Here is a 27,367-nt window from a genome sequence, read left to right on the forward strand (position 1 = left end):
GGGAATCTGTGTTCTTGCAGTTTGGCATTCCAGAAGTAAGGCCATGGTTGTGATGTGGTGCGTGGGCCAACATGCTGATCTGGCCATTCCCTCGCTGTGTGACCTTGGCAGATCACCTCCCCTCTCTGAGCCTCAGTTTCATCTTGGTACAGTAGGGCTGGACTTGGTCACTTCTGAGGATACTGACACTGGGCAAGGCTCCGGCCAGTGGGACTAATCAGGGGAGCCCTGGCTGGTGTCCAGGCCCCAAGCCCCTAGAGGCGTCAGGTCAGTTTTTCTGCCTAATTAAATCTGCCCAGCAGGGGTGTGCTGCGTTTAAGTTAATCCATGCAGAGTCAGTGATGCAGAGCAAGCGGGATGGCCAATTGGCCTAAATAAATTGTCGGTCGAGTTGAGTTTGGAAACTGAATTAGGCTTGTCTGGGCTTCCTTAGGCTGGGCACGCCCACACTGTACTGGCCTAGCTGAGGGCTCTGAGGGGGACAGGAGGCTCTTTGGGGTCCATCTCCTTTTTGGTCCATTAATAAATGCCTCCACTATGAATGCCCAGTCAGAGGCCTGGCTGCATCCTGAGTGCTCTGTCCAGCATCCGCATTCCAGCCCTGGTCCTTCTCACTGATCCTGCCCTCTTGGCACCCAGTTCAGGGAGCAGCAGGCAGGAGATGCTTCCCATTGTACTATACATCTGACTTGTCAAAGGAGGCAGCCGCTGGAGCAGAAACGGCTGGACCTCGAGGTGAGACCAGCTTGAGTTTGGAGCCTGGCCTGGCTGCTGACCTTGGACAGCACCCCTTTCTGAGCCTTCATTCCTGGACAGGGAGGGGGAAGATAATATCCCCTGCCTCTGGGTGGCTGTGATTAAGAAGAAACAGCACACAGAAAGAAAGAAGGAGGTGTCTGAACACGCTGCTTCAGTCCCTATGAACCAGAGGTGGACCTCTCCCACCTCTGGCCCTCTCCCATCAAAATAGCACCTGCAGCATCAGAGCACGTCAGATGTAAAAGCTGAGAATCTTATGGTCAGGGAATCGCTGAGTTGGAGGCACCTGGGAGACTCAGGCGGACCTGCCCCCCTGCCCCCACTCCCATCACAAAACAGCACCCTGGTCCTTCAGAGAGTCACCCCATGCCCATGCTCAGCCATACGACACAAGTGAGGACGAGTCCACACTCCTGCCCAAGCCTGCCCATCGGAAGTCAGCCCTGGCCCCTGAGGACAAGGGAGCCATGTTTCCTTAGAGACGGGCAGGACAGGGTCAGGGAGAACTTTCTGGATTTAGCAACAAGGAGAACTTAGGGGGAGAGCTAACCCAGAGCCCCCAGAAGCATGAAGGGAAAGCAGGGAGTAAGAGGCCCTCTCTGGGGCGTTTGGTATAGCACAAAGGAGACAGGGGTGGGTAGAGGCCACTATGCTGGGGAAGCAGGACTGAGCAGAGACTCAAATGCAGAGTCCTGGGCTGTACACACAGCAGTGGGCAGGGCTGGACATTTATCTTTAATCTATGTCTTCTGTGGCTCTGATGCTGCCAGCCCCGTCCTGGACTTTGGGATCCACGAGGCCAGTGAGACCCAAGTGCCCGGTAGCTCTGATGCACAAGGGACCTCTTCAGCCTGAGACCACACTGGGGGCTGGAAAGTAGGTGGCATGGTAGAAGGGAGAGAGTCCCTGGCTTGACTTCTGAGACCTGAGTTCAAATCCCAGCTCTGCCACTGGCTGTGTGAGGGCAGGCAAGTCACTTTGCAGAGGCTCAATCCCATCCTTCTTCAAATGGGGACAATCATAAGAATAATAACATGCCCCAGGAAGCAAGGCACAAGGAGGCACTTGGGGAAAGGCCGAGTGTCTAGGGCTTTCCCAGATCCAGGGTGGAATTCCAGGGCAGGGAGAAACCCCAAGACTGCCAGTTCCCTTGCACACTGGTATTCCAGGAGCTGGGCCAAGGCTTCCCTCCACAAAAATCCAAACACAGCATTTTGGGTTTTTTCCACCCAAATTGTTGGGGGTGGGGGAGTGATTGCAAGGAACAGCAGCAACAGCTAAAGGGAGAAATGTGTCTAATTTAGGTTTTTTCCCTCTATTTTTTTTTTTTGCTCCTGTTGCAACTACTTGCCTGCAAACAACAAACCAGAAGAAAATGACAGTCTTGTGGAGAGCCAACACCTGGCCCTGCAGAGCCTGTTTCCCAGGGTCACAGCCCAAGATGGGGCCATGTCCCAGACCCAGCACTGCAGCCTCATGCTGCTCAGAGTGGGGGTGATCAACAGGCCCACTTCCGTGGGGTCTTCCATGTGAGCCCCAGGCTGAGGACTGCGAGGAAATGAGGCTTGACGGGAAAGGACACCCAAGGTCACACAGTGAGCTCCGTGCTTCCTGGCCCTAACTCGGGTGACAAAATGATGATGGAGCTTCCTGTTGTCGAGCAGGCTTCCTGGGGCTCTCTTAGCATCGTGTCTCATGTAAACCACAAGCCAGCCCAGGGAGGTAAGTTCTGCTGTTATTAGTGCTTTTCAGACGAGTCTGGGGTTTAGGGAAGAGAAGATTCTTGCTCCAGATGTCAGAGGTTCTCAGTGGCAGGATTGGTTTTGCTCCAAAGCCCTGCATTTCAGACCCTCCAAAGGCTCCTTAGACAGCCATGGAAAATGTCCACAGTGCAGATTGGCCTGGCTGTGCCCTATGAGATGAATGAGGCTGCTCCAGCTTGGCTTCGACCTCAGTCAGCCACAAGCCCCGGAGCCTCAGAGGAGCGGGGCTGTGCGGTCACAGAGCTCCCCTGCCGTGCCTCAGGCCAAGGAGACCAGGTGTCAGGGCCCCCGAGAAGGTGCCCTTCCCACCTGCTCCTGTGACCTGAGGGTTCCTGCTGGAAAATGGACAGTAAACATCTTCCATTAGCATCTTTTAAACGTTTAACTTGTTTTTCTTTTCGGCTGCGCTGGGTCTTCGTTGCTGCATGTGGGCTTTCTCTGGTTGCGGGGCATGGGCTTCTCATTGAGGCGGCCCCTCTTGCTGTGGAGCACGGGCTCTAGGACAAGTGGGCTTCAGGAGCTGCAGCACACAGGCTCAGCAGTTGCGGCTCTCGGACTCCAGAGCTCAGTAGCTGTGGCGTTTGGGCTTAGTTTCCCTTCGGCATGTGGGGATCTTCCTGGACCAGGGATCAAACCTGCATCTCCTGCACTGCAAGGTGGAAACCCTCCCATTATCTTAAACTTGGAGGAATACCAGTCTTCCACATGGGAAATTCCTCTTCTAGTTTAGGATATAGAACTATGTCTGTTTCCGGATGAGCTTGTCTACTTTCCTATTAGCAAATGATGACTTATGGAACCCTTCATATTTCCTCTTTTGCTCTGACTGCCAGGAAGCTCAGTTAAATTTGATGCTCAAGGCTGAACCCATCATTTACCTAGGTATGAAAGTGAAAGTGAAGTCACTCAGTCTTGTCTGACTCGTTGTGACCCCATGGATTGTAGCCTACCAGGCTCCTCTGTCCATGGGATTTTCCAGGCAAGAATACTGGAGTGGGTTGCCATTTCCTCCTCCAGGAGGTCTTCCTGACCCAGGGATCAAACCCGGGTCTCCCACATCATAGGCAGATGCTTTACCATCTGAGCCATCAGGGAAGTATGGAGAGTTGCTATTTCTTGTTTTCATTATCCAACTCACATTTTCTTTTCTTTCCTTCCTTATTTCTAAGGATTCTGTTGTACGTGTGTCTCATGGGCCTCAAACCTTCTTGTGCCACAGACTGGAATAAGAAACACCTGACTCAGACTCCCAGATGAGGAAGTGAGCAGGAAGGCACTCCCTCTGGGGCTGGGTCAATAACCCAGAGCAGATGTCTCTGCTGGTGACCACCAGTGACAGGAGCCCTTGAGACTACATTCTGTCTTTGGACAGCTATCCAGACAGGTATTTCTTATTTAAGCCAGCCTCCCTGCCTCTTTCTGCCAGGGATCCCAGTTCTGCCCTCTGGGGTCACCAGGACACTTCCTCCCTCTGACAGCCCTGCCCACACCTGCAGATAGGCCACAGGGCCCACCCTGAGCTGTCCCTCCCACGTGCCAGGCTTCCTCTGGCTCCATCCATGCTTCCTATCTTGGGCCAGCTCCCGGCCTGTTTCAGAGCCTGATTGTGTTAGGCACCCACTTGCAGGTGGCCACATGGATGGCACGCGTGGCCTTTTTCAGCGCTCACAGCCGCCTCAGTGGTGAGAGTACCGGGCTCCATTGAGCCTCACTGACCTCTGCCGTAAAGGAATAACGACTACTCTCGCAAACATGATCTCATTTATCTTTAAAAACCTCCCCAGGGGAGGCGTCAGTAACTCCATTTAGCAGATGAGAAAATTGAGGCTCAGATTGGTTAAGATGTGTGCAAAAAAATAAATAAATAAAACCCCACCCAGCTGGGAAGCAATAGGCAGAATTTGAAACCAGGTCTCCCTGATGCTAAAACCACCATACTCCAGGGCTTCCATTTATAAATCTCTTTCATATCCATCCAGGCAACCCTTGGACGAAGACATTTGTCTTCCCATTATAATGTCATAGGAACAGCTGGCTAAAGTTTACAATATCTTCATATTTTGAATCCCATATAAACACTGTGCATGCGCGTGCATGCGTGTGTGTGTGCGTGTGTGTGTGTGTGTGTGTGCGTGCGCGCGCTCCCTCTCTCTCTCTCTCTCTCACACACACACACTAGCTGGGCCATCAGTAGGACAGCCTTTATTGCCCCCATTTGGTAGATCAGAAAACTGAGGCTCCATGCTCTACGAAGTGTCCACTAGGAATCCACAGGGAAGTTTTCCCCTAGGGCTCACTTATGGTTTTGCACTGAGTCAAGGGTCCTGACTCCCCATAGGGTATGCATGTGTGTGTACATATGTGTGCGTGTGTGTGTGTTGAGAGACACAAAAAGATGACCCCAAGGGGGACAGGTCAGGGAGGGCAGTGGACACAATACAGGTGGGACCACAGCTGACTGCCCACCTGTGTTTCCTCCAAAAAATATTTAAGCTTTACCCCAGGCCTGTGCCAGGCACTGGATACAAGGTGAGCAAAAACAGCCATACGTCTTGCTGGGAAAGACTGACATTTATCAAATAGCCAGGCAGGCAAGTACATATTTGTATGAGGAGATGAGGACTTTGAGGGGAATGCACACAGCATTCGATGGGCTTTTAACAACAAGCCTGGGAACTGGAGAGGCCTCCAGGAGGAAGTGACAAGGGTACAGGGGTTGGAAAGGTAGGTAAAAATCACTAGGGAAATGCAAGGTCCAAGGACAAGCATTCTAAGCAGAAAGAACAGGAACAATTCCCCATCCTTGCCTTCCTTGACCATCAGCAGCCTCTAAAACAGCTCACCACTCCCTCTTTTCTGTCACACTTTCCAGGTCCCCACAGTCTCTTGATTTTCCTCCCACCTCACTGGCTGCTCCTTCTTGACATCCTTGGCAAACTTGTCCCCAGCCTTTAACTTGTGGGGTGCTCCAGAGTGCAGTCCTTGGTGCTCTTCTCCATTGACACGCATTCCCTTAGTGACCCATCCAGTTTGAAAGCTTAAATACCATCACCTATTCAAATACCACTAACTGCACACTCCCAAACGCTTATCTGCGTCAGGACTCCAGCACCCACCTCCCTCGCGTCTCTGTGGTGGAGATCTACTAGCGTCTCTGCAGCTCAGCACATCAAATAAGCTCCTATATACCACCCCCACTGCCGGCAGCCTTCTGCATTGCAAGAGATGGCAACTCTATCCTCCCAGGACATTCTTGCCAAAAAACCCTGGAGTCATCCTTGACACCTCTCTTTCTGTCACACCTCACATTTAATTGTAAGGAAATTCTGTTGGCTCAGATCTAAATAAATCCAGAATCTGACCACTTCCCACCACCACAATTACCACCCCATCCGTAGATTTACGGTAAGAGCCTCTTAACTGGTCCCTCAGCTTCCAATATTCCTGGAGCTCTCGGAGTGTTTTCAACACAGCAGCCACATGATCCTTTTAAAATGTAAATCTGATTGTGTCATTTCTCTGCTCAAAACCCTGCTTCAGCTCCCCGTTTCTCTTGGAGGAAGAGCCTCACAACACCCTGAGGTCCCCACGGGATTGGGTTCTCCATTCGCCTCCAAGCTCATCTCCTATCGCTGTCCCCCTTGGCTTGTTCCAGCCACACCGCCTCCTCAAACACAATCCTTAAACATGCCAGACACACGCCCGCCTGAGGGCCCTCACACCAGCCCAGGGTGCCCTTCCCCAGCGTCCTCGTGGCTCGTTCTCCTGCCATTGCACGCGGCCCACTGACCACTCTAAAATGTCAGCCAGCACCCCACGCGGATCTGATTCTCCTTCTTCTGCTCGCCCCATGGAGCACGCCCCCCTTTGGCAAACACTAACTCTCCCCAGCTTTACTGAAGTACGAGGTATATACAGCAACACTTACCCATTCTAAGCATCCACCTGGACAATGTTGGCACTTCACACCATCCAATTCGCTCATTTTCATGTCTGTTGTTTGCCTTTCTCCCCCTTAGCATGTAAGGCCCATGCGGCGGTCAGATCAGAGGATCAGGACTGGCCCTGCCGTTAGACTCAAGTCACACGCTCCACACTAGTAGGGGAAGAGGGGTCCCTTCCTTGGGAACCAGGGGCACAGCTAAGCAAGAGCACAGCTTCCCATCCTATGCATCTGCTTGCCTCAACCCATCTGTCTACATAGTGGGCACAGCAACTCCCTTAGCCTCCTCAGGAGATCACCCCCTCTGACGCCCACTTTCCCTTGCCTGCACGGGCAGCGCACGCAGTCACAGACTCACTTATACAGCATCTGCTTCTACTTTGCAACGCGTGCAGTCGTTGGCTTCAAACTTGTGTTTACACCAGCACTGGCCACACTCGCAGCAGATCAATATCCACGCTGGTAAAGGCATAATCTCTCTCCATGAATCCGTGACGAACCTGGTCTTGGATGCAGTCACTAATCATTTCGCTGTGTTGTCATCAGCTTCATTCCCATAGAGGTGGTGTGTTACACTGGCAAGGGGCACTGTGACCGAGAGCAGATCCAGGTCTACACTGGCAGCGGGTATACTCGTTGACAGCAGACTCATGTCTACACAGGTGGCAGGCCCAGTCACACTCATCTCTTGTCCAGGGGCAAAGACCTGCACCGTTACCGGCTGAGAACATGAATGAGGGGAATGGGCACAAGGGCACCAAAGTTCCTTTTCAGAGGCCAGACAGTCTCCCCTCCCAGCAGGCTGCCAGCTGAAGGCGCTTACTGCGGAATTCAGCAGCCTGAGTCCTGCCTAGGGGGCAGAACTGGCATGGGAACATGAAATTCAAAACCCGAGTGCAGGCTGTGGGGTGAGGATGCTGGAATCTGGGACACATGGCGAGGAGATGAGACCATGTCTATTCCCAGCACCTCGAGATCACTCAAGGTGAGGAGAGACTCGGGCTGTGTGACTCCTGGTGCCGCCCGCCCCCTCCCCACCCCACACCCGGGCCTGGCCCAGCCAGCCTGGGCTTAAAAAAGAACCAGGAAATGTCACTTTCTTTTTGAGGAGGTGTGATGGGAGGAGAAAGGCCAGGCAGTTCAGCTGCTGGCCTATTCAAAGGTAGGGAACGGTGACACTGCCCTCAAATCCTGAATCTTGTTTCCTACCCAGGTTGGAAATTTCATGTTCCCATGCCAGTTCCAGCCCCTGCCCCAGTGGATGGAGTGCTGTCTAGGGCCAGCCCAGAGGTCCCAGACTGCCCGACAGCCCCAGCCAAGGCTCTGCTGCGGCTGTATGACTCCTGTGTTTGCCCAAGCCGGGACCGGGCCTGTGGCCTGAGCAGGCTCAGAGACTCAGAGGCTGTGGCTGAGCCAGATACCATCCACTGCACTGGGTTGCTGTGCTAGGCTGGCTCATGGCGGTAGCTCTAGACTCAGGGCCGAATGTTCGGCCTGGACGATGCCCGCTGCCGGGTGCCATTGTGCTGCCATTTCCCCATCTGCAAAATGAGAGGGGGCCCAGACCCGCTCCAGCTCCTCTTGTAGGATCCCCATGTTACCCGTAAGAACATCTCAGTCCTACCAGAGACACAGCCTGAACGAGAGACAAGTGAGCATGGAGTCTTTCATCCAGCGAGCCACGGATGCAGCTTTCACTCACATGGTCATTCATTCAAGCTTCGTGCATTCACTGAGTGCCTATTTTACGTTTCACAGGAACCTCCAGAAGTCACAGCTTTAAATAAAGCTTCCGGCACTGGGGAAGGCACATAGTAGGAATTCAATAGTGAGGGTGAAAACATCCACTGAGTGCTGCATCCTGAGCTGGACTCATCGTCAGCACTCCCAGTGCCCCATCTCATTGGCCCCTGCACCATCTCAGAGGTCCATACTGCAGTTACCATCCCAATTTCACAAAGAAGGAAACTGAGGCTCAGAGAGGTTGAAGAAGTTGCCCATGATCAGATACCCGGAAGGTGATGGAGTTAGGATTTGAAATCCAGCTTTCCATGACTCCAAAACACATGCTCTTAACCAAACGCCTCACCCCTGGATAAACACTGACTGAATGACTGCCTGGGTGAATGAGTAAAACTTTGCATTGGGGCAAGTATGGGTTCATGGGTGTCCGAGCCCATGAGCGTGGGGAGCACGCGTGTGCGAGTGTTTATGTGTTTGCATGCGGAACTGTTTTATGGAAAGACTCTCCCTGTTGTCTTGGCCTTGTGTGTGCTGGAGCTATACTTAGCTGTAGCTGTGACTGTAATGAGCAGTTAGCAGCACACCAGGCACTCTCACTGGGACCTGGTTTCCCAGGGAGATCGCCAGGGCCAGTGTGTGTGTGTGTGTGTGTGTGTGTGCACATGTGTGCAGCGGGTGCAGCCTGGTGCTGGGGAACGCTGAAGCAGGGCTTGGGGAGGGGGCCTGGTAGGCTCAGCACTGTGCCTTATGCAAAGTGAGAGCCTCAGCTCCAGACTAGCTGCATCTAAGCTGCCAAGCCTTGCTAAGCTCAACTCTTGGCCCCCCATGTCCATGGTCCCTTGACTGGCCCTTGTTAGGCAATTAAAAGCCTTGGAGTTTGTGTCTAGAGCTTGGGGATTGATGGAGAAAAGCAGTTGGGTGTGGATGGACCTCAGCATACCTGAGCCAGGCTCATCCAGGGTCTCAGGAGAGCCCCTCCTCAGCCAGCACATCAGAGGTATTAAGGAAGCCTGCTTGCCAAGGCTGGGGACCTGAGGAGAAAGAGCGGCCTCCCCACCCCAGAACAGATTGAAACCACAGGTATGCTCAGTGCGGTCTGAGGTCAATCCTCAGGGACTGAAGGCCAATCCTCCTCTCACGGCCTCCTCCAGTGGCTGCAGAGAGCCTGGAAAACCCCCAGGCCCTGAGGACCTCCCTGTCACATGGTTCTTCCTGCAATTTCTTTCCAGCCTGTCCTGGTTCTGCTCCATCAGAGCCTCTCACCTTTGAGATTGAGCCAGTTCCCCAGGCCAGTCCCTGCCCCTAGCTTCCAGCTCCTTCACTCCACAAACCATCCATTCCTTGTATCAGCAAACCCACAGATAGGCTGGGTGGCTCCACCCTGCCTTCTACCCTGAAGTCCTCAGCATCCAAATCCCATCCTCTAGAATGTTTCCATTTAGTGAGAGATAGGACTTCCTCTGCTGCCTTGAAGTCAAGGGTGGCATTTCCTGGGGTAGCGCAACAGGGTCTGGGAAGAGCCCTGGACGTGGAAAGCCTCAGCAAGTCAGTATAAACCATGGTGACTTCTTACACTGAGGCCTTTACTCAGATCCCCAGACTGCCAGTCAAGGAAAAAATATCTTCTTGGTGACAGCCAGGCCTCAGGAGACATGATTCCTGCCGCCTAGAAGGGAAGCCAGTGGCATTTCTGACCTTTGCGCCACTAAATATATCATTGGTGACAGTGGTTCATGACCCTGAGGTTATGGGGCTACCGGACAAGGCTTCTACGGCTGCCTCCCTGTCTGCGGCTCAGCCAGGCCTCCTTATACCACCATCCCCAGGGAATCTGAACCCAGGACTAGGTTCAGTGTGCCCTAGACAGCCAGCTCCAACCCCTGGCGAGCACCTTCTGTGTACCGGGCTCCGTGCCGAGGGCTCCACCCCTCTGGGACTCTTCCCCGTCTCACATAGGAGAAAATGGCTCAAGACCACCTGCCCAAGCCCACACTGAGGTGGGGGGCACCAAAAGCCAGGCCCAGCCAGATCCAAGGCTTGTCCTCTCATCCCACCCTGTCCGCTCCTCACATTCCCTCCGCCTTTGGGATCTGGTCTCCCCTCATGGACCCCACACCCAACCACAGCCCTGTTCTGACTGTATTTTCTCCCTCAGAAACTACTTTTCTGCCTCTGGTCTAAGTGGGTTCTTCCAGCATCTCCGAGAAGCAGGTGACACCATCATGTACACTTTATAGGTGAGGCAACTAAGGCCCAGAAGGACAAGGGCCATATTCCAGGGGTGCGGGCCACTCAGGGTCCATGTGACCAGTGCCCACGGCACCACGAGGAGAAGCACGCTGTCCAGGGCTGACCCTTAGCAGATGACAGCCCTGTGGGCTTCCAAAAGGGCAGCCCTCAGCCCAGGGCTCAGGCAGTCTCCAGGTGACCCAGTGGGTGGCTGTGTTCTTCCCAGCTGCTCAGAGAGCCCCTGAGGTTGAGCATAAAACACTCATCTCTAAGTGCTAAGATAGCAGCCCCTGCAGGAGGCTGTATGTTCAGTCCTGTCCTGCTGACAAGGTCCAAGGGAGTCCCACTCCCCCACTGTACCACCTGCACAGGCAGAGAAGGGCCCTGGGGAACCACTGAAGCCCCCCGTTACAGCACCTCTCTTCACAGACATCAGGTTCATGTTCTCAGAACCCCCCACAGCAGGTGAGGCCAGCGTCTGCAGAACACCCTTTACAGCTGAGGCAGCCAAGGCTGACAAGGTCATACGGCTCACAGCCAATAGAGCTACATTTGGACCCTGGCAAGCCTGGCTCCAGTCTGGCCCATCACCACCACACTAACCATCTCTCTCAGCACACTCGGAGTGAGGGTTCTGCCACAGGAAACTGCAGACAGGACCTTTGCCTGAACGGGCCCCTCACCTCTGACTCCCTCACCAACTTCCAGCCCAACAACCCCTCAGAGAGCAGCTCACCCTTCCACCCCTACCCTGGTGGCAGCCCCATGTGGCCCCAGTGTCTCCTCCTGGGCGCAGCTGCCTTTGAGGAGAGGACAGAGGTCCCCCAGGATGGTGAAGCAAGAGCCCTTCCCTGAGGCCCAGCTTCCTGGAGGTCCAGACTGGGCAGTGCCTTTGGCCAGGAGAGGGGAGGAGATGGCAGTGCAGATGTGAGCACAGCCAAGTGCTGGAAGGACACGCACTGTGGGTAAGACCCCACTGTCAGGCACCCCGGGGGGCTGTGCGGAGCTCTGCTCTCCTCCTACCGTCCCCCAGTTCAGCCCTGGACCCTGGTCTCTCTCTGCGCCTTGAACCCCAGGCACACACCTGCTTGGGGTTTTTACCTGTCCCATCTACTCTGCTCTGCAGATGCCACATGTCTTCCTCCCTCTCCTCCTGCAAGTCTTTGCTGAAACATCACCTTCCCAGGGAGGCCTTCCCTGCCACAGGAGTTAAGTCACCACCTCCAGCCTTCCCCGGGTCTTCCCTCTGTTGTATAGCCCCCTAGCACTGCTTACCATCCGACACACGAAATAGTACATGTATTTCTTTCTTTTTATTCTCCCTGCTTGAGAATGTAAGCTTCTTGAGGGCAGGGATTCTTGACTGCTTTATTCTTTGCTCCACTCTCAGCTTCTAGAACAGTGTCTGCAACCTAGTAAGTAGGTGCTCAATAAATATTTGTGGAATGAATGACCAGGTGCTAAGAGCAGCCCCCTGGCAGGGGAACCACACAGACTGTCTTCATGTGGACAGTCGGGATGTAGGGACAGCAGTCCCTTCCTACACTGTGGATGGGGGAGGTAGAAGGTGAGATGGAGTGCACCATGGGCAGAGGGTCAGGGGGAAAGTAAAGCAGAATTAGGGTTGCCAGGCTGGCAGGGAAGGGCCAAGTTAAGCCAGGGAAGAAGGGGCATGCATCTGAGGCCCTGAGGCTTGAGTGAGCTTCCTCTGGCTGCCGTGGGCCCGGCTGACAGAGTATTAGACTCTGGGTCCAGCAAGGTTGGCTCTGGTCCCCTGAGCTCAGTTGTCTGGGGCTACTCCAGCTAAAATTAGACTGTTCCCACTCAGCCTGGTGGGGCAGTCCAGCCTGAGGATAGGTACTGCCCACTGGCACCAACAGGAGCCCCAGTCCTTAGCCCCGAGGCCCCAGCAGCTCCTGGGGTCGGCCTGGGCCCTGCTGCCACTGCTCCCTGAGCCTGCGCATCCCCTGCAAAGATATGTCTCAACACCCTGCACTGGGATGCCTGGACACGGCCCACCACCCCCGCCACACTGGCACACTTCTCAGCACCTTAGGTCCCTGGGCTTGGCTCCTGACCACAGCCTGATGTCAGCGGCCTCCCTCCCTCTCTGCCCGTGGGCGGGAGTTCCATCATCTGTCTCTCTCCCCACCCCGCTACGCCTGGAGAGGGAGGCAGAGCAGGTGTGAGTGGCCCGTGACAACAGAGGGGGTGCCAAGCCCTCTGAAGAGGGCTATGACCTGCCCATGGCACACGGCAGGTTTACGGCAGGACCAAGACGGAATCCAGGCCTGCCTCCAAAGACGACACCACTGAGATCTGGTTCCTGGGAGAGAGATGATTCTGGAAGAAGGGGCCCCTGGGGCCAAGTAGGTGAGGTGACCCTCAGAGAGGTATTAAAGGGAGAGTCATTTGCTGAAAAAGGAAGCAGGTAGTGAACAGGCCAGGATTTGGTTCTTCTAGAGCCACGCACTGTTAAAAAGACAATAATGGAACCCACGATAATTAAGCACTTATTATGTTTCGGGTTCTGGGCTAAGTGCTTAACACATTCAATCCTCCCGACTTCCCTATGAGTCAGGTGCTATTAATAACCCTCTCTTGAGGCACAGACAGGTTAGGGAACTTGTCCAAGGTCACACAGCTGAAAAGAGGAAGTGGGGCTGGGATTCGAATGCAGGCCTCCTGGCTCAAGAGGCCAGGCTTTTAAGGAGAGAACGGGGCTCCAGGGCATATCGCTAAGACTGGGTCACTAGGAAGTGGGGGCCGGCCCCGAAGCCCATGCACTTTCTACTGAACACAGGACTGTGGCTTTAAGCAGGGGAATTTGGGACAAAAGGCATCCGAGGACTTCCAGGGGATGAGTCTGTATTGAAAGCCAGTAACTAATACCTAGAACTTCACGCAAACACAGCTGACAGAGGAAAGGGGTCAATGGGAGCGGTAAAGCAAGGGAAGGAGGTGAACGGAGAAGGAGGTGGGGAAGGAGAGGGAGAAAAAGAACCTGGCTAGTCTTTAGGAGAAACAGAGTCCCAAAGGAAGTCAGATGTGGGCATTCGGCTGGACCAAGTGGACGTGAGAGCTCAGAGTCCTTGCAATGCACAATGTCATCATCCCAAGAGCTTGCACATCCTGGTTTTCAAAAATACTTTTTCAGTCTCTGAGCTCTGGTTGTGGGCAGTGAGTTGGGATGGAGGGCTTGTGCTCCCAGGTGAGGCAAAGAAGGACCGGGTCAGCCAGTAATAGGCTCTGAAGCATGATGCTGATGTCTGGCCTAGGTCTTCAACTCTGGTCTCCTTATCTATTCTCCCAATGACTATGTATTTAGAACCCGCTATGTGCCAGGCCCTATTCCAGGTACCAAGCACAGAACAATGGGTAAAAGACAAAAATCCCTGTCTTCCTGGAGCTTAAATTCTAGTGAAGCTTTTATTCTTATATAAGAATATAGAGTTTATATTCTAGTAGAACATTCTTTACTATTTCATTGGAAAAGACCCCGATGCTGGGAAAGATTGAAGGCAGGAGGAGAAGGGGACAACAGAGGATGAGATGGTTGGATGGCTTCACCGATGTGATGGACATGAGTTTGAGTAAACTCCAGGAGATAGTGAAGGACAGGGAAGCCTGGTGTGCTGCAGTTCATGGGTTACAAAGAGTTGGACACGGCTGGGCAACTGAACAACAACATATTCTAGTGGGGGAAGTGGACAATAAACAAGGTCAATAATAAAATACAGTTGGATGCTGTTAAATGCCAAGAAGAAAACGGGAAAGCAAGAAATGGGGGAAGGGATCGCAAGGGTGCAACCTGAGCAGACGACCTCTGAGTACAGGCCTAATGGAGGTGAGGGAGTAAACAGTGAGAGGAAAGTGCTCCAGGTAGAAGGCAGGGTGAGAGGACAGGTCTTGAGGCAGAAGCACGAGCACTGCGCTGGCGGAAAACCAAGGAGCCAGATGAGTGGGGAGGAAACAGAGCTGGGTGCGGGCAGCTCCTGCGGAGCCTTATAACCCTTGTAGGGGCCTGGGCTGCTCCCTGAGTGAGCAGAGCACAGGGGTGGCTCAACCTGACAGGCGGAGGGCCCTGGCTGCTGTGTGCAGAAGGCGCTGCAAAGGGCAGAAGCAGGCGGACTGTTCACAGGAATCCGGGGTGCGGGGGGAGACAATGGTGGCTTCAGCTAGGGAGGTAGCGGTGGAGGCAATGTGACGAGGTCGGCTTCTGGCTGTATTTTCAGCACGGAGACAACAGGATTTGCTGATGTGTGAGAGAAAAAGAGGAATCAAGGATGGGTGCCGAGGTTTTTGGTCTCAGCACCCGGATGGAAGCGGCTGTCATTTATCCAGCTGGGGGCTCACCCTCCAGGCCCATCACCCCGATGTCAGTGTCTTGGGCACAAGGAAAGATCAGAATCACCCATGAAGCTCTGCCAACCCACAGACACCCGTCCAGGCCTCTCTGTGTCCTGATACTTCCCCTCCACTGGGAACGGTTTCCTGCCTCAGCACTTCTCAGAATCTGGTGTGCGTATGATTCATCTGAAGATCTTGTTAAAACGCAGATTCTGAATCAGTAGGACTGGGGGCAGGGCTGGGACCTGAAACGTTTTCTTTTTACCACGTGCCTAGGTGATGTTGATTCTCTTGGTCAGAGGTCCACACTGAGGAGCAACAATGCCTGTGTCCCAGACCCCAAGGCAAATCCTCCTTCTCTGAGTATCAGCATCGCCAGAGAACAGACTCTGGAGCATAAGTATCCTGACCATCTCCTTCCAGACCCAGGAGTCAAGTTCTCCAGGGACAGAGCCCAGGAGTTGGACCTGTCTTCTGCTTTTGGCTGCTCAGCATGTGGGATCTTCCCTGACCAAGGACTGAACCTGTGCTCTGTGTTGGGAGTGTGGAATCGTAACCAGTGGATTGCCAGGGAAGTTCAAGCCTGATGTTTTTGAAGGATCCTAAGTAAACCGAAGAATTAACGCTTTTGAACTGTGGTGTTGGAGAAGACTCTTGAGAGTTCCTTGGACTGCAAGGAGATCCAACCAGTCCATTCTGAAGGAGATCAGCCCTGGGATTTCTTTGGAGGGACTGATGCTGAAGCTGAAACTCCAGTACTTTGGCCACCTGATGCGAAGAGTTGACTCATTGGAAAAGACCCTGATGCTGGGAGGGATTGGGGGCAGGAGGAGAAGGGGATGACAGAGGATGAGATGGCTGGATGGCATCACTGTCTCGATGGACGTGAGTCTGAGTGAACTCCGGGAGTTGGTGATGGACAGGGAGGCCTGGCGTGCTGCGATTCATGGGGTCGCAAAGAGTTGGGCACGACTGAGCGACTGAACTGAACTGAAGTAAACTGAAAGTTAGCCACGGATGGGGGTCCCCAGCAAACACCCCTCTAGCCCCATTACAATGATTGCAAACACCCCTGGCCCTTCCAGCACAGCAGCAGCCCACTGCCTCCCTTCTCAGCAGTGCCCCAGCACCATCGAAGATAGCCCTAGCCTGCCCTGCTTCAGCTCCTAGAGTCTGGCATAGCATCTGGTCTCTCAGTACACCTTTCTGCAACTCGTGAAGGGCAGACAGCTAAGAGAAGGGCCTGGAGAAGAGAGCTGTAGGTGCCACCCGCTGGGCCAGAGCAAGCACACCATAGGGAGGTGGTACCCCCCGGTTTATGCCATGAGAGGACTGGGGGTGTCTACACACCCGGTGACTCCAAGGGGTCCAGTGCCTATGGCGACGCCAGGCAGGACGGGATTACTACGGGAGCCTGAATGAATGGAGGAGGAAGCTTCTCAGACCCCCTCCCCTGGGCTCCTGCCCGCTTGACACCAGGAGAGCTCATATGTGCCCTAGAGAGGAGCTGGGCCCAGAATGTGGAAGGAGAAATAGGTAAGGACTAACCCAGCTCCCGGGGCTTTCCCAGGTGGCACTAGTGGTAAAGAACCTGCCTGTCAATGCAAGAGACACAAGAGATGCAGGTTCAGTCCTTGGGTTAGGAAGATCCCCTGGAGGAGGGCATGGCAACCCACTCCAGTATTCATGCCTGGAGAATCCCATGGATAGAGGAGCCTGGCGAGTTATGGTCCACAGGGTCCCAGAAAGTCAGAGACAACTGAAGCAGCTTAGCATGCATGCACAGCCTGGCTCCCACAGTGCCTTTGGGAAGCTGAAGCTTGGAACTCTAGACTCCTGGAGTGTCAGAGTGGTGAAGGGACTTGGTGGTCATTTAGAACAGGGGTCCCCAGTCTCTGAGATCTAATGCCCTATAACCTGAAGTGGGGCTGATATAATAATAATAGAAATAAAATGTATAATAAATGTATTGTGCTTGAATCATCCTGAACCCATCCTCCACCCTGGTTCATGGAAAAACTGCTTTCCACAAAACTGGTCCCTGCGGTCAAAAAGGTTGGGGACTGCTGATTTAGAAGGTCCTCTACCAGTCCACTCTAAAGGAGATCAGTCCTGGGTGTTCATTGGAAGGACTGATGTTGAAGCTGAAACTCCAATACTCTGGCCACCTCATGCAGAGTTGACTCTTCACATTGGAAAAGACCCTGATGCTGGGAGGGCTTGGGGGCAGGAGGAGAAGGGGACGACAGAGGATGAGATGGCTGGATGGCATCACCGACTCGATGGACATGAGTTTGAGTAAACTCCGGGAGTTGGTGATGGACAAGGAGGCCTGGTGTGCTGCAATTCATGGGGTTGCAAAGAGTCGGACACGACTGAATGACTGACCTGAACTGAACTATCTTCCAAAGGGAGAGAAACTATAGCCTGAACCTGCCTATGGGAGCCTGGTTGGCTTAGTGGCCTGGCTACAGATCTTGCCCTGGTGTAGTTGCCTCATGCCCACAACGGGGGTCCTGTCTGCGGCCTCATCTCTCCTCGTCTGTGGGCTGGTGCTAAGCCACAGGCCCCCAGGAGTGACCTACTGACCGTCAGCTCAAATCAGGCAAGCCTGGTGACTTCTTGCCCAACCCAAACCATGCACTTCCAAAGGAGTCACAGAGGGCAGGAGTAGTCAGGCTAAGCATTAGGGACCTGGGGGAATGGATTTTCGGTTCAGCAAAAACTAGAAAGGCTACTGGGAGAGGGAATAGATGAGCAAAAACCCAGAGGCTGGACTGAGGGCTGAAGATGAGGTCAGGGAGGAGCCTGGCAGAAGGGAGGAGCCTGGCAGAAGGGAGCAGCAGGACCCGTGGCCGGCTTCCAGAGCAGAAGGCCTCGAATGCGGAGCTGAGGAGGAGCCAGCATGCTCACCAGGTGTCACCTCTTGTAGGATAACTTCTGATCCTCCCAAGCCCCCCAGCCATTTCCGGGGGCCTGCACGGCTGGCAGGGGCAGGAGAGGCACCTTCTGAAAAGCCTCTTCTTGGGGGCTGCCAGGGCATCATCTTACCCCACCAGGCTGGGCCTTCACCTGCCATGGTTCAGGGGCCAGAACTGCAGAGCAGGATTCCCGAACAGGTTTCTGGGAAAGAGAGTTTGCTGAAGGAGGAAGGAAAACAGAAGGAAACCCAAGCCTGTGCCACAGCCAGCCACAGCCCCCAGTTCCCTGGAATAGCGACAAGAGGCGGTACTGAATTGTGGTTATGGATGGAACTCCGGGGTCAGGTGGTCCTACAGCTAAATGCTGGTCCACTACTCAGGGTCTACAATGACCTTGGAAAGGCTACTTAACCTCTCTGAGCTGCAACAGCCTCATCTGGGACATTGGTGTGATAATCATGGTACAGCTCCATGGGTGTTCGTTTGACAATTGAATGAGAATACGTAAATCAAACCCTTAAGGCTGTCTGATACATAGTAAGTGCTTTAGTAAATAAAGTGCATGTGTGCTAAGTCGCTTCGGTTGTGTCTGACTCTCTGTGACGTTATGGACTGTAGCCTGCCAGGATCCTCTGTGTGTGGCATTCTCCAGGCAAGAATACAGGAGTGGGTTGCCCTTTCCTGCTCCAGGAGATCTTCCCGACCCAGGGATTGAATTTGAGTCTCTTAAATATCCTGCATTGGCAGGAGAGTTCTTTACCACTAACACCACCTGGGTAGTAAACAGTAGCCATTAGTATGGTGACTCAAGAAAGGGGCTTCTGGAAAATCTTGCCTGGGGGATGAATACAGGATCTGGGCCAAGTAGGGGTTGACTGGGTAAGAGAGGTCTCTACCAGCTGTACTGGGCCCTGGGAGGGGAGTGGGGAAGGGAGGAAGGAGGGCAGCTAACTGCTGCCCAGGTGGAATTTAACATTCTCTTAAAACTGACAGAGCAAATAAATACAAATGGCCAGCCCCTAGGCCAAGAGGCTTGGGTTGGAGTTTGAGCCTCGTTGATGGGCTGTGTGGTCTTAGGCAAGTGTCTTCCCTGCTCGGAGCCTGATTTTCCTCTGCCGGATGAGGGCAGTAGCTAGAGGTGGCCTGGCAGCACCCAACAGCCCTGTGCATGTGAACGGCGGTCCCTCCCCGCAAGTGGTTCCCCGGCACTAGGACCGGGCATCTCACCGTCCCCAGAGCCTCTTAGGTTCCCCTTTCCCTGGAGCCCGCACCCAGGGTGTGGTCAGGCTGGCCCAGGGCCCATGGGAGGCTGCAGCCTGAGGCCATGACCTTTTGGTCCAGAGTGAATACGCTGGTCATGGGGCTGCTCAGAATAGTCATAGCACTATATTCATCTGTCTTGGGAGGCCCCGAGATCCTTGGTCCAGGCAGTGGGCCCTGGAATGAGCCCCCACCAGCTCCCTTCCCCCACCTCTGAAACAACATACTTCCCTCTCTTGGAGGATCAGGCCAGTCTCCTCTAAAGCTCTGGCATATTCTAGACTGCCCAGAGTTAGGGAGCACATATTCCTGCCCCAAGAGTGCGAGACCCCGGTACTCGCTGAGGTGTTGTAAGGTAGACGGGGCTTCCAGCCACGGAACCAGGAGGTAGAGACCTGAGTTTCTAAACCAGCCCCCTAACTTGGTCACACGTGACCTTGGACAAAGCACGCCTCTTTGGGCCTCGCCTTCCTCATCTGTTTCAATAATGGCTCCTATTAAGCTGAGTATGTAAGAAGCTTAGATTCTGGAGCAGGAGACAGATTGGAATCAAGCAAGACTGTTAATGAGCATTTTGTTACACACTAGATTGCTACTTTAAAGGGAAGGACTCTGGTCCTAGACCCAGCCTATGGGGTCCAGAAAGGCATTGCCAGGGAGCTGAGGTTTGAGGAGGGGTGTCAGGGATAAAGAGGGGCAACTCAGGAGGAAAAAGGGAACAGCATATGCAAAGGCCGTGAGGCAGGGGGACCTGTCATGTGCAAGAAACTGAATTGCAGCCAGGATGACTGAAGCTCATCTGATGTGATGGAGAGAGCCAGGCCAGAGGAGCCTAGAGAGACAGGCAGGGCCCGAGGGGCCACAAATGGGCTGGGCAAGCACCGACGGGTTTTAAGCAGGCAAGGCTGTGAGCTGACAGATTTGTGAGTTGAAGAGATCTCTGCGGCTTACAAGTGGAGGATGACATGGAAGGGCCAGGGGCTGGAGGCAGGACAGGAGTCGGGAAGCTACAGGAGGGTGGGCCTGAGGGACACAAAGATGGCTGGAAACCAGGATAGTGGGCATAGGACAGAGGGCAAAGGGTGGAGCTTAGAGAAAGTCATGGAGTGAAATGCTAATCCGACCAACAGGAGTTTAATAACAGAAGCCAGCATTTATTGAGCACTGACTGCATGCCAGGCCCTGTGACTTGGGGCTTTCCACCAACAGGCAGGTAACTCAGTTAATCTTTCCATCAACCTCTGGGACAGGTTCTATCATTATGCCCATTTTAGAGGTGAAGAGGCTGAGGAACTCACTAGAAGACACTCGGTTGGTGACTTTCATCACTGGTTGGAGGGCTTCCCTGGTGGCTTAGAGGATAAAGCATCTGCCCACAATACAGGAGACCCGGGTTCAATCCCTGGGTAGGGAAGATTCTCCGGAGAAGGAAATGGCAACCCACTCCAGTACTCTTGCCTGGAAAATCCCATGGACGGAGGAGCCTGATAGGCTATAGTCCATGGGGTCGCAAAGAGTTGGACACGACTGAGCGACTTCACTTCAACTTCATTACTGGTTGGGGGGCTGGCGCAGGGGAGGCTGTCTACCATTCAAAGACATGCGGACACCTGTCAAAACATTGCAAGAAGGTGAGGAACACCGGATGGTGGACACACTTGGTGAGGAGTGCTTAGAGTGGCCAGAGGGGAAGGTACCGAGCCCTTCTGCCCTGCTCATGGGTCTCCTTCACATGTGCCCATAAATTAGCACCCCTGTCCCCAGTCCCTCCACATGCCAAGCCAAGAGCCCAGTGTCAGCTGGGACCCAAGGGAGGGCCGAAGTCTCTGGCTGGGCAATTCATCCCAGCTGCCGGAGGAGGATCCTTCCCAGGGGGTTGGGGGAGAGGAGAACTACATCAGGTTCCAAACAGGTGGGGACAAGAAAGAGAGATGGAGACCTGGTGTCAGAGGAGAGCTGGGCAGTGGGGTGGGTGGAAGTGGGGCTTCCCAAGCTTGGGGTCACTGGCACTTCTTTGTCACTGGAAAGTCAAGTGACTTTGGGGGAGAGATGTCCACACATCAACACACACACATGCACAGGACACTCTGTGGTCTGTAGCACAGGGCACACCACTGGTGATGTGTGACTTGACACCAAACAATGCTCCTGATGACAACATGAACATCAAAGATAAAAGCCAAGAGCCTCAGACCTGTGCTGGCCCCCAGGGGAGAGAGGAGGGCAGTTTTCAAGGCTGGGCTGCTCCAGGCTGCTCCCACATGACCCTGCCTGCTCCCACACCTCCACAGTTTTGCATGCTAGCACTGCTGTTCCCTGCCCTCTGCCTGGGTAATTCCTACTTGCACCTCAAAGTCCATCCCCGAGTTACCTCCTCCGGGATAGTTCTTACTCTCACAGTCCCAGGAAGCCCCTTCACGGCCCTCACCACAAAGTGTCATCGTCATCTTTTGCTTGTGTGTGTCTGGGGCATGACCCCTCATGCCAAAAGACAAGTTGGGCTCATCCTGCCCCAGCTCACTTCCCTACCCCTCACTCCCTCAGCCTGGGAATCCAGGAACCAGTAGGAGAGAGGGGCCAGCAAACCAGCAGCTCTGGCTAGCACTGTCACCTCCAAAGAGTTCAGACAGAACCTCCCACCAGCCTGGTTCGCCCTATCTCCCAGGGCCACCACTAAGGCCTGCAGTGTGGTGGCCTCACTGTGCACCAACAACTATCTGGCCTGGGCTAGAGCAGCGTTTCCACTGAGGATGGGAGATGGGGGCAAAACCACTCACTACGGCAGCTCAGAAGCCCCAGGAGATAAAGGCAGCAGGCAGGAAGCGGGTCTGAGTTTCACCTCCCTTAAGGCACACACACACAGGTAACCCAAAGCCCCTCTCCCATACAAGTGCACACAGCCACAGTGACACCAGGTTCCCGCACAGAGCTCCTGCCTCACACGCGCCTCACATACCCACAGGGTCTCTGTCACACACATAGAGCTCCCCGCCACAGCCTCTCACACAGAAGGTCTCACGCACGCAACCTTACGTGCAGAGCTTCCTGTGTCCCACCCGCCACACACAGAAATACACTCACCTCAAGTCTCTCACACCCTCCCCAAGAACCCTGCTCTCGCACACATGCACAGAGCAGCTCTCTGACACACACAGTCCCCCCTCTCTCTTATACATGCACTCTCTCCCACACAGTCCCATTCTCACACGCAAAGTCCATCTTTCAAAACCCACGGAATCTGTCTTTTTCACATTCACACGGGATTATTCTGATACAGAAACACACAGAATCTCTCTCACATAGTCAATCTCAACACACACACGCACCCACCCCCCGAGTCTCACTCACACATGCTTTTATTCTCATGTGGCCTTACACACACACATACACACACACACACACACACACATGAAGACCCTCTCACACCCACACAGAATCTCTCTTACACAGATTCTCACACATACAGCTTGTCTTTCACACACATCTACAATGTCACACACAGGATTCTGGTCTGGAATCCTGAATAAACATCTGAATCCCTACACAGCAATCTGAGGCGGCCTGGGGCCCGCGAGGGGGAGGGGTAAACAAAGGGGGCAGCGGTGGAGCCGAGACGGAGGAGGGAGTTTGGGCGGGCAGCCGGCTGGGCTCTGCGCAGATGAGCCGCAGAGAGGCAGCGCAATGCAGCTAGGCCAGCCGGGTGTGCAGCGGGAAGCCTGGGTTCTAATCCAGGCTCTGCCCTCACTTCCTGTGTGCCCTTGGGCAGGCCCCAGTGTCCTCAGCTGTCACCCAAGGGAGCTGGAACAACTCTATGTGGCCACTGGGGAAAGAATGTCGCACAGACAGGCTGAAGGGGCACCTTCTACACACCCCCCCACCCCCCACCCCCACCCACTGCTCAACTTTTCCCTCAGGCTGCTCTTCAATGGATGCTGGAGAGAACCAGGGCTTTTCTGTAAGACTCTGTACACCAACACGACCCCTTTTAGTCAACTCATGTATCTGCATGGGGGGATGGCCTGTGGGAGGAGATGGGCGGGGTAGGGGGCTATAATATCTCCCACATGACCCCTGCCTATCCTGAAACTCAGGGGCTAGGGGCAGAGCCCTGAAGCTGACCCCAGGAGTTGGGTGGGGGACTCAGCCTCTTGCTAGGGCACCAGGAGGTGGAGAGGACCATATGGAAGTTGGGCCTACTCCTTGCTTCTGGGGACAAGGGGGTGGTGATGGTAGCAAGATGCTTCCCAAGGTCAAATGCAGGCTAATGGGCAGCTGCTCTAACCTGGGCCTCTGCAACCCCTGTCCCCTGCCCCCTGCCCCCACATGCCCCAGTTCAACCTCCCAGTCCCCTTTCTCCTGCCCCTCCTCACAGCTCAGCTACAGCTTCCAGTTACATAATCCCCTGGCTATGGTGGCCTCTGTCAGGAGAGGGGAGGGGGGAGACCTCTGAGGATCCCAGTCTCCTCTGGAGATGGCAGGGAGCTGGTGGCCAACTGAGTGGAGGACGGGGTCCCAGGGGACTTGGGTCACAGTACACCAAGGCCTCTAACTCCCTGGGTGACCTTGGGCAGGCTTTCCAAAACAGAGGGTTTAACTCTCTCCCTATTACTGCATCTCCACACACCCCCTCTCCGCCCCAAACACACACAGATCTGACCTAGGATTTAATATATAAGACCTGTTGCCCTCTCCCTCAGATGCTAAAACACTGAGTGTTAGATCTCAGTAATACGTCCATCAGGCCTATGCCTAAACAGCCTTTTCCTGCTGTGGACGCTTCAGTGCCCCCTGGTCCCTTCACCCCACTGAAGTCAGCCAGGCAGGCACTCCTGCTCCCTCCCCTGCCCGAACCTCCATCCCTGGTTCCCAGAGCAGGAGGGAAGGGGTGTGCAGCAGTAAAGGAGATTGGGCATTGAAGGTAATGTCTTGCCTGGGAGGGGATTAAGGGGTGGCTCACACATGGGGGAGGGACTCTGCTTTAAATTCCCAGCTCTGACCCTTCCCCTCTGTTCAGATCTCTGAGGGCAAAGCCTAGCAAAGGCAAGAGGGGTTTCTTCCAGGGTAGGTGGCTGCTACCCCTGTCTCCCTTTTGGACTCAGCTAAGCAGCAAAGACCCTTAGAATTCATCAGGCCCCCTCTCTCTCTTTACATTTGAGGGAACTGATTGGAGGAGCCAGTTGATGGGCCAGGGTGGGCAGCAGGGTGCCCTTTCTCCCTGGCAACAAGCTGCTGTCACTAAAGGGGAGTGGCTGATGAAGACATACCTCCCTGTCACACCCCTGTAGACACCCTCCCTGTCCGGACAGGTCTTAGAGGCAGCACAGGCAGAAGCCCAGAGGCCCCCTCCAGCCCTCTCTCCTTTTGACAAGGAAGAAGGGCAGGCTCTGTTTCCAGCAGCAGGTCTCAGAGGGATCACACCCTCCCTCCCACCCCATCTATCAGCTAATTAGCCATAAAGACTGCCCCTTGACCATCTCCCTGGGATGGTCTGAGGCTGCTTCCCAGGGTGGGGTGGTCCATCTCAGGCAGCAGATCAGGTCTCAAGCCCTCTTCTGTGGGCCCTAGCTGGTCCCACAAGCCCCTTACCTGGGAGAGAGGAAGGGCTCCTACTTCCCTCCCCACACCCAAATCTAAAGGACAGTTCAGAGCTTCACCTGTACACCTGCGGAGATGGCAATGCGCATGCACAGGCACGCCTGCACACTCAAACACACAACACACGCTCACTCATTCTCACCGCATACCTTACCACCCAAATATACACCACCACACTTACATAAACATGCCACACTACCAACTCATGCACACATGCACACAAACACACCCATTCACTCTCACTTATACATACTCAACTCAGAAATACATCAACTCATGCACACAAACACACCCATTCACACTCACTTACACATACTCAATTCAGAAATACATCAACTCATGCACACAAACACACCCATTCACACTCACTCACACATACTCAATTCAGAAATACACAGGCCTTTACATGTGTACAAAGCTAGCCACCCTTGAGGAGAGTCACTCTGTCTCGGCCACACGCGCACAAACATCCTCCTTTCTGCTGCGACTCCCCCGGCACCAGTTTGAGCATCCAAACCTGCCCGAGGGAGGCAGAGGACGCTGCCTTCCCCGCCCCACTCTTCTCACGGCTAAGTTGTCACTTACCCTCGCGTAGCGGGATGAGTAGGGGTCCTCGAAGAGGGCCCAGATGCGCGGCTGCCAGCGGCGCCAGAAGCCGCCAGGCCGTCCGTCCGGGGAGTCGCTGAGCGCCAGGCGCTTGGTCATCTCCAACTCGTCCTCGCCGTCGCCTGAGTCGCCGGGGCCGTCGGCGTCCGCGTCTTCCGCGCTGTTGTCCAGGGGCGCGCCGCCGAAGCTGTCCAGCGCCTCCTCGGCGTCGCGGTGCTGGCGGTAAGTCATCCAGCAGCACGGCTCCACGTCGGTCTCGTCGATGCCCCAGAAGGCCAGCTCCTCCTCGTAGAGTGGCCCGCACACGTCGGCCGGGCAGTGCAGCTTGCCCGTGCGGTAGTAGTTCAGGATGTGCGCGAAGACGCCGGGGTGGCGGTCGAAAAAGAACTCGTCTGCGCGCGGGTCATAGTCGAAGTGGCTGTGGGCGTCGGGCTCCGCCAGCCAGGCGAGCCGCGTGCCGGGCAGCGTGCGCAGCGTCGAGCGGTACGTCTGGTGGCGCGTGCCGCCCACGTTGATCACGATGCGCTCGCTTTCGTCCCCTTGGCCCATCGCGGCGCCTCCTTAGGCATGGCGCGGCCCAGCGACACCCATGGGAGCGGCCGCCAGGGGGAGTTGGCGCCGGGGAGGGGGGCGCGCGGCCTCCTCCCCCCTCCCCCCAAGCCGTCGGGGGGACAGAGGACCGCGGCTCCGGCTACTCCGAGAGCAACCCAAGCCCTTCAGGGCGCTTTCTGTAGGGTGCTGGTTCAAGGGAGTGTGCGCGGGATCCCCAGGGTCTCCGGGCGCCAGATGTGGGAGGGAGCTAGTCCGGCTGCGGAGGAGGCAGAGGAGGAAAGAAGGGAGGGAGGGAGGGAGGGAAGGGGTTGAGGGATGGGGAGGCGGCGCTCAGCGGCGAGCCCCGGGAGGAGGAAAAAGAGGGTGGGGGGGCCGGGCTCCCGTCCCCATCTCAGCGGGAAGATAGAGAAATCGACACAAAGCTATCCGGGGGAAGGTCAGCTGCTTCCAGGGCCGGACATAGATCAGCTCCTGGAAGGGGGAGGGGAAAGGAGAGGGAGCCGGGAAACTCGCGCTCTGCTGTGAGGTGGTCGTCGCAGCGCGCTCTCGGCGCGGGGGAGATGGATGCCCGCTGCCTTCCTCCCTGCGTGGCCCGGCTGCAGCTAGGGGCGCAGGGCGGACTCCGGCCCCCTCCCTCTCCTTGCCTGGCTGCCTGCTCCCCCCGGCGGCAGGCGCGCCTGTCCGCTCGCCCGCCCTCCTCTCTCCTTCTCCCCGCCTCTCGAAGGAGATGGCGGGCCCCCCGGGCAGGGGCACCAGGGGTGCTGTTCGGTGCTGCTGCCGCGGAGCGCTGCGCTCCGTGCGCTCCGGTTGGATCTGGGGCTCTCCGCTGGATTGCGCTCCGACTCAGGCTCCGGCTCCGGCGGCGGTGCTGAAGGGACAGCTCCCGGACTGTTGCGGAGCTGCGCGGGGCCGGGCTAGGGTTCTCCCGACTGGGCTCCGTCTGCGGGGCCGGCGGGCACTGACTCCGGTGCCTCTGCGCCCTGCGCTCTGCGCCCTGCTTCGGGCAGGCGGTTGGCGCTGTTGACCGAGGCGAGGGGGCTGCGGCGGTCGGGCCGGGGAGGCGAGGGTGGCGGGTCTGGGCGCGGCGAGGCAAGGCTGGTGAGGCCGGGGAGGCGAGGCGCGGAGCGGCGGCGGCCGCCGCCCGCGACGCTGCTGCTGCCGGGGCTGCTGCTGGGCTTAGCTGGCTCGCTGGCTCGCTCGCGCGGTCCGCGTCCAGCCCGCCGCTCTCCGGACACGGGCACACGGCGCGCGCAGCCGCACTCGCCCCCGGAGGGAGGCGCCGCGCTGGGTCCTAAAAAGCCCTGATTCCGCGCCCCTCTCCCAGGCCCGCGCGGAGCCCGGCCTCCTTCAACCCCGGCGCTGGGGGCGCCAGCCGGGCACCCATCCTGCGGCTCCCGGGGAGGGGTGGGAGAGAGGAACCCGCCAACGCTCCGCCCTGGGGAGCGCCACTCAGTGGGTGGGGGCTCTGGGAGACGTCTCGACCCGCGCCCCTGGGTCAAATTGAGGTGAGAAGGCGGTTTGGTACCCGCCCCTGTCTTTCCCAACTAGGGACTGTCTGATTCCCTAGTGAAATGAAACACCCTTGACCGCTATTAGAGACACCTCGATCCGGATCGCTCCAAGCAGTTCTTTAATATCGACCTTTC

The 27,367-nt window shown here is 55.6% G+C and overlaps 1 protein-coding gene across 1 annotated transcript in view; it reads right to left on the reverse strand.

Annotated features, from left to right (window-relative positions):
• The window catches only part of KCNC1 (potassium voltage-gated channel subfamily C member 1), a 45,114-nt gene extending 18,040 nt beyond the window's left edge, over positions 1 to 27,074 (reverse strand). The window contains exon 1 of the mRNA XM_069554251.1: positions 25,149 to 27,074. Within this exon, the coding sequence (XP_069410352.1) occupies positions 25,149 to 25,718 (570 nt within the window). The 5' untranslated portion in view covers positions 25,719 to 27,074. The remainder of the gene's footprint in view (positions 1 to 25,148) is intronic.
• Between the last annotated feature and the right edge of the window lie 293 nt (positions 27,075 to 27,367).

This window comes from Ovis canadensis, chromosome 15 (assembly GCF_042477335.2).
Source record: "Ovis canadensis isolate MfBH-ARS-UI-01 breed Bighorn chromosome 15, ARS-UI_OviCan_v2, whole genome shotgun sequence".
Taxonomy (NCBI): Eukaryota; Metazoa; Chordata; class Mammalia; order Artiodactyla; family Bovidae; genus Ovis; species Ovis canadensis.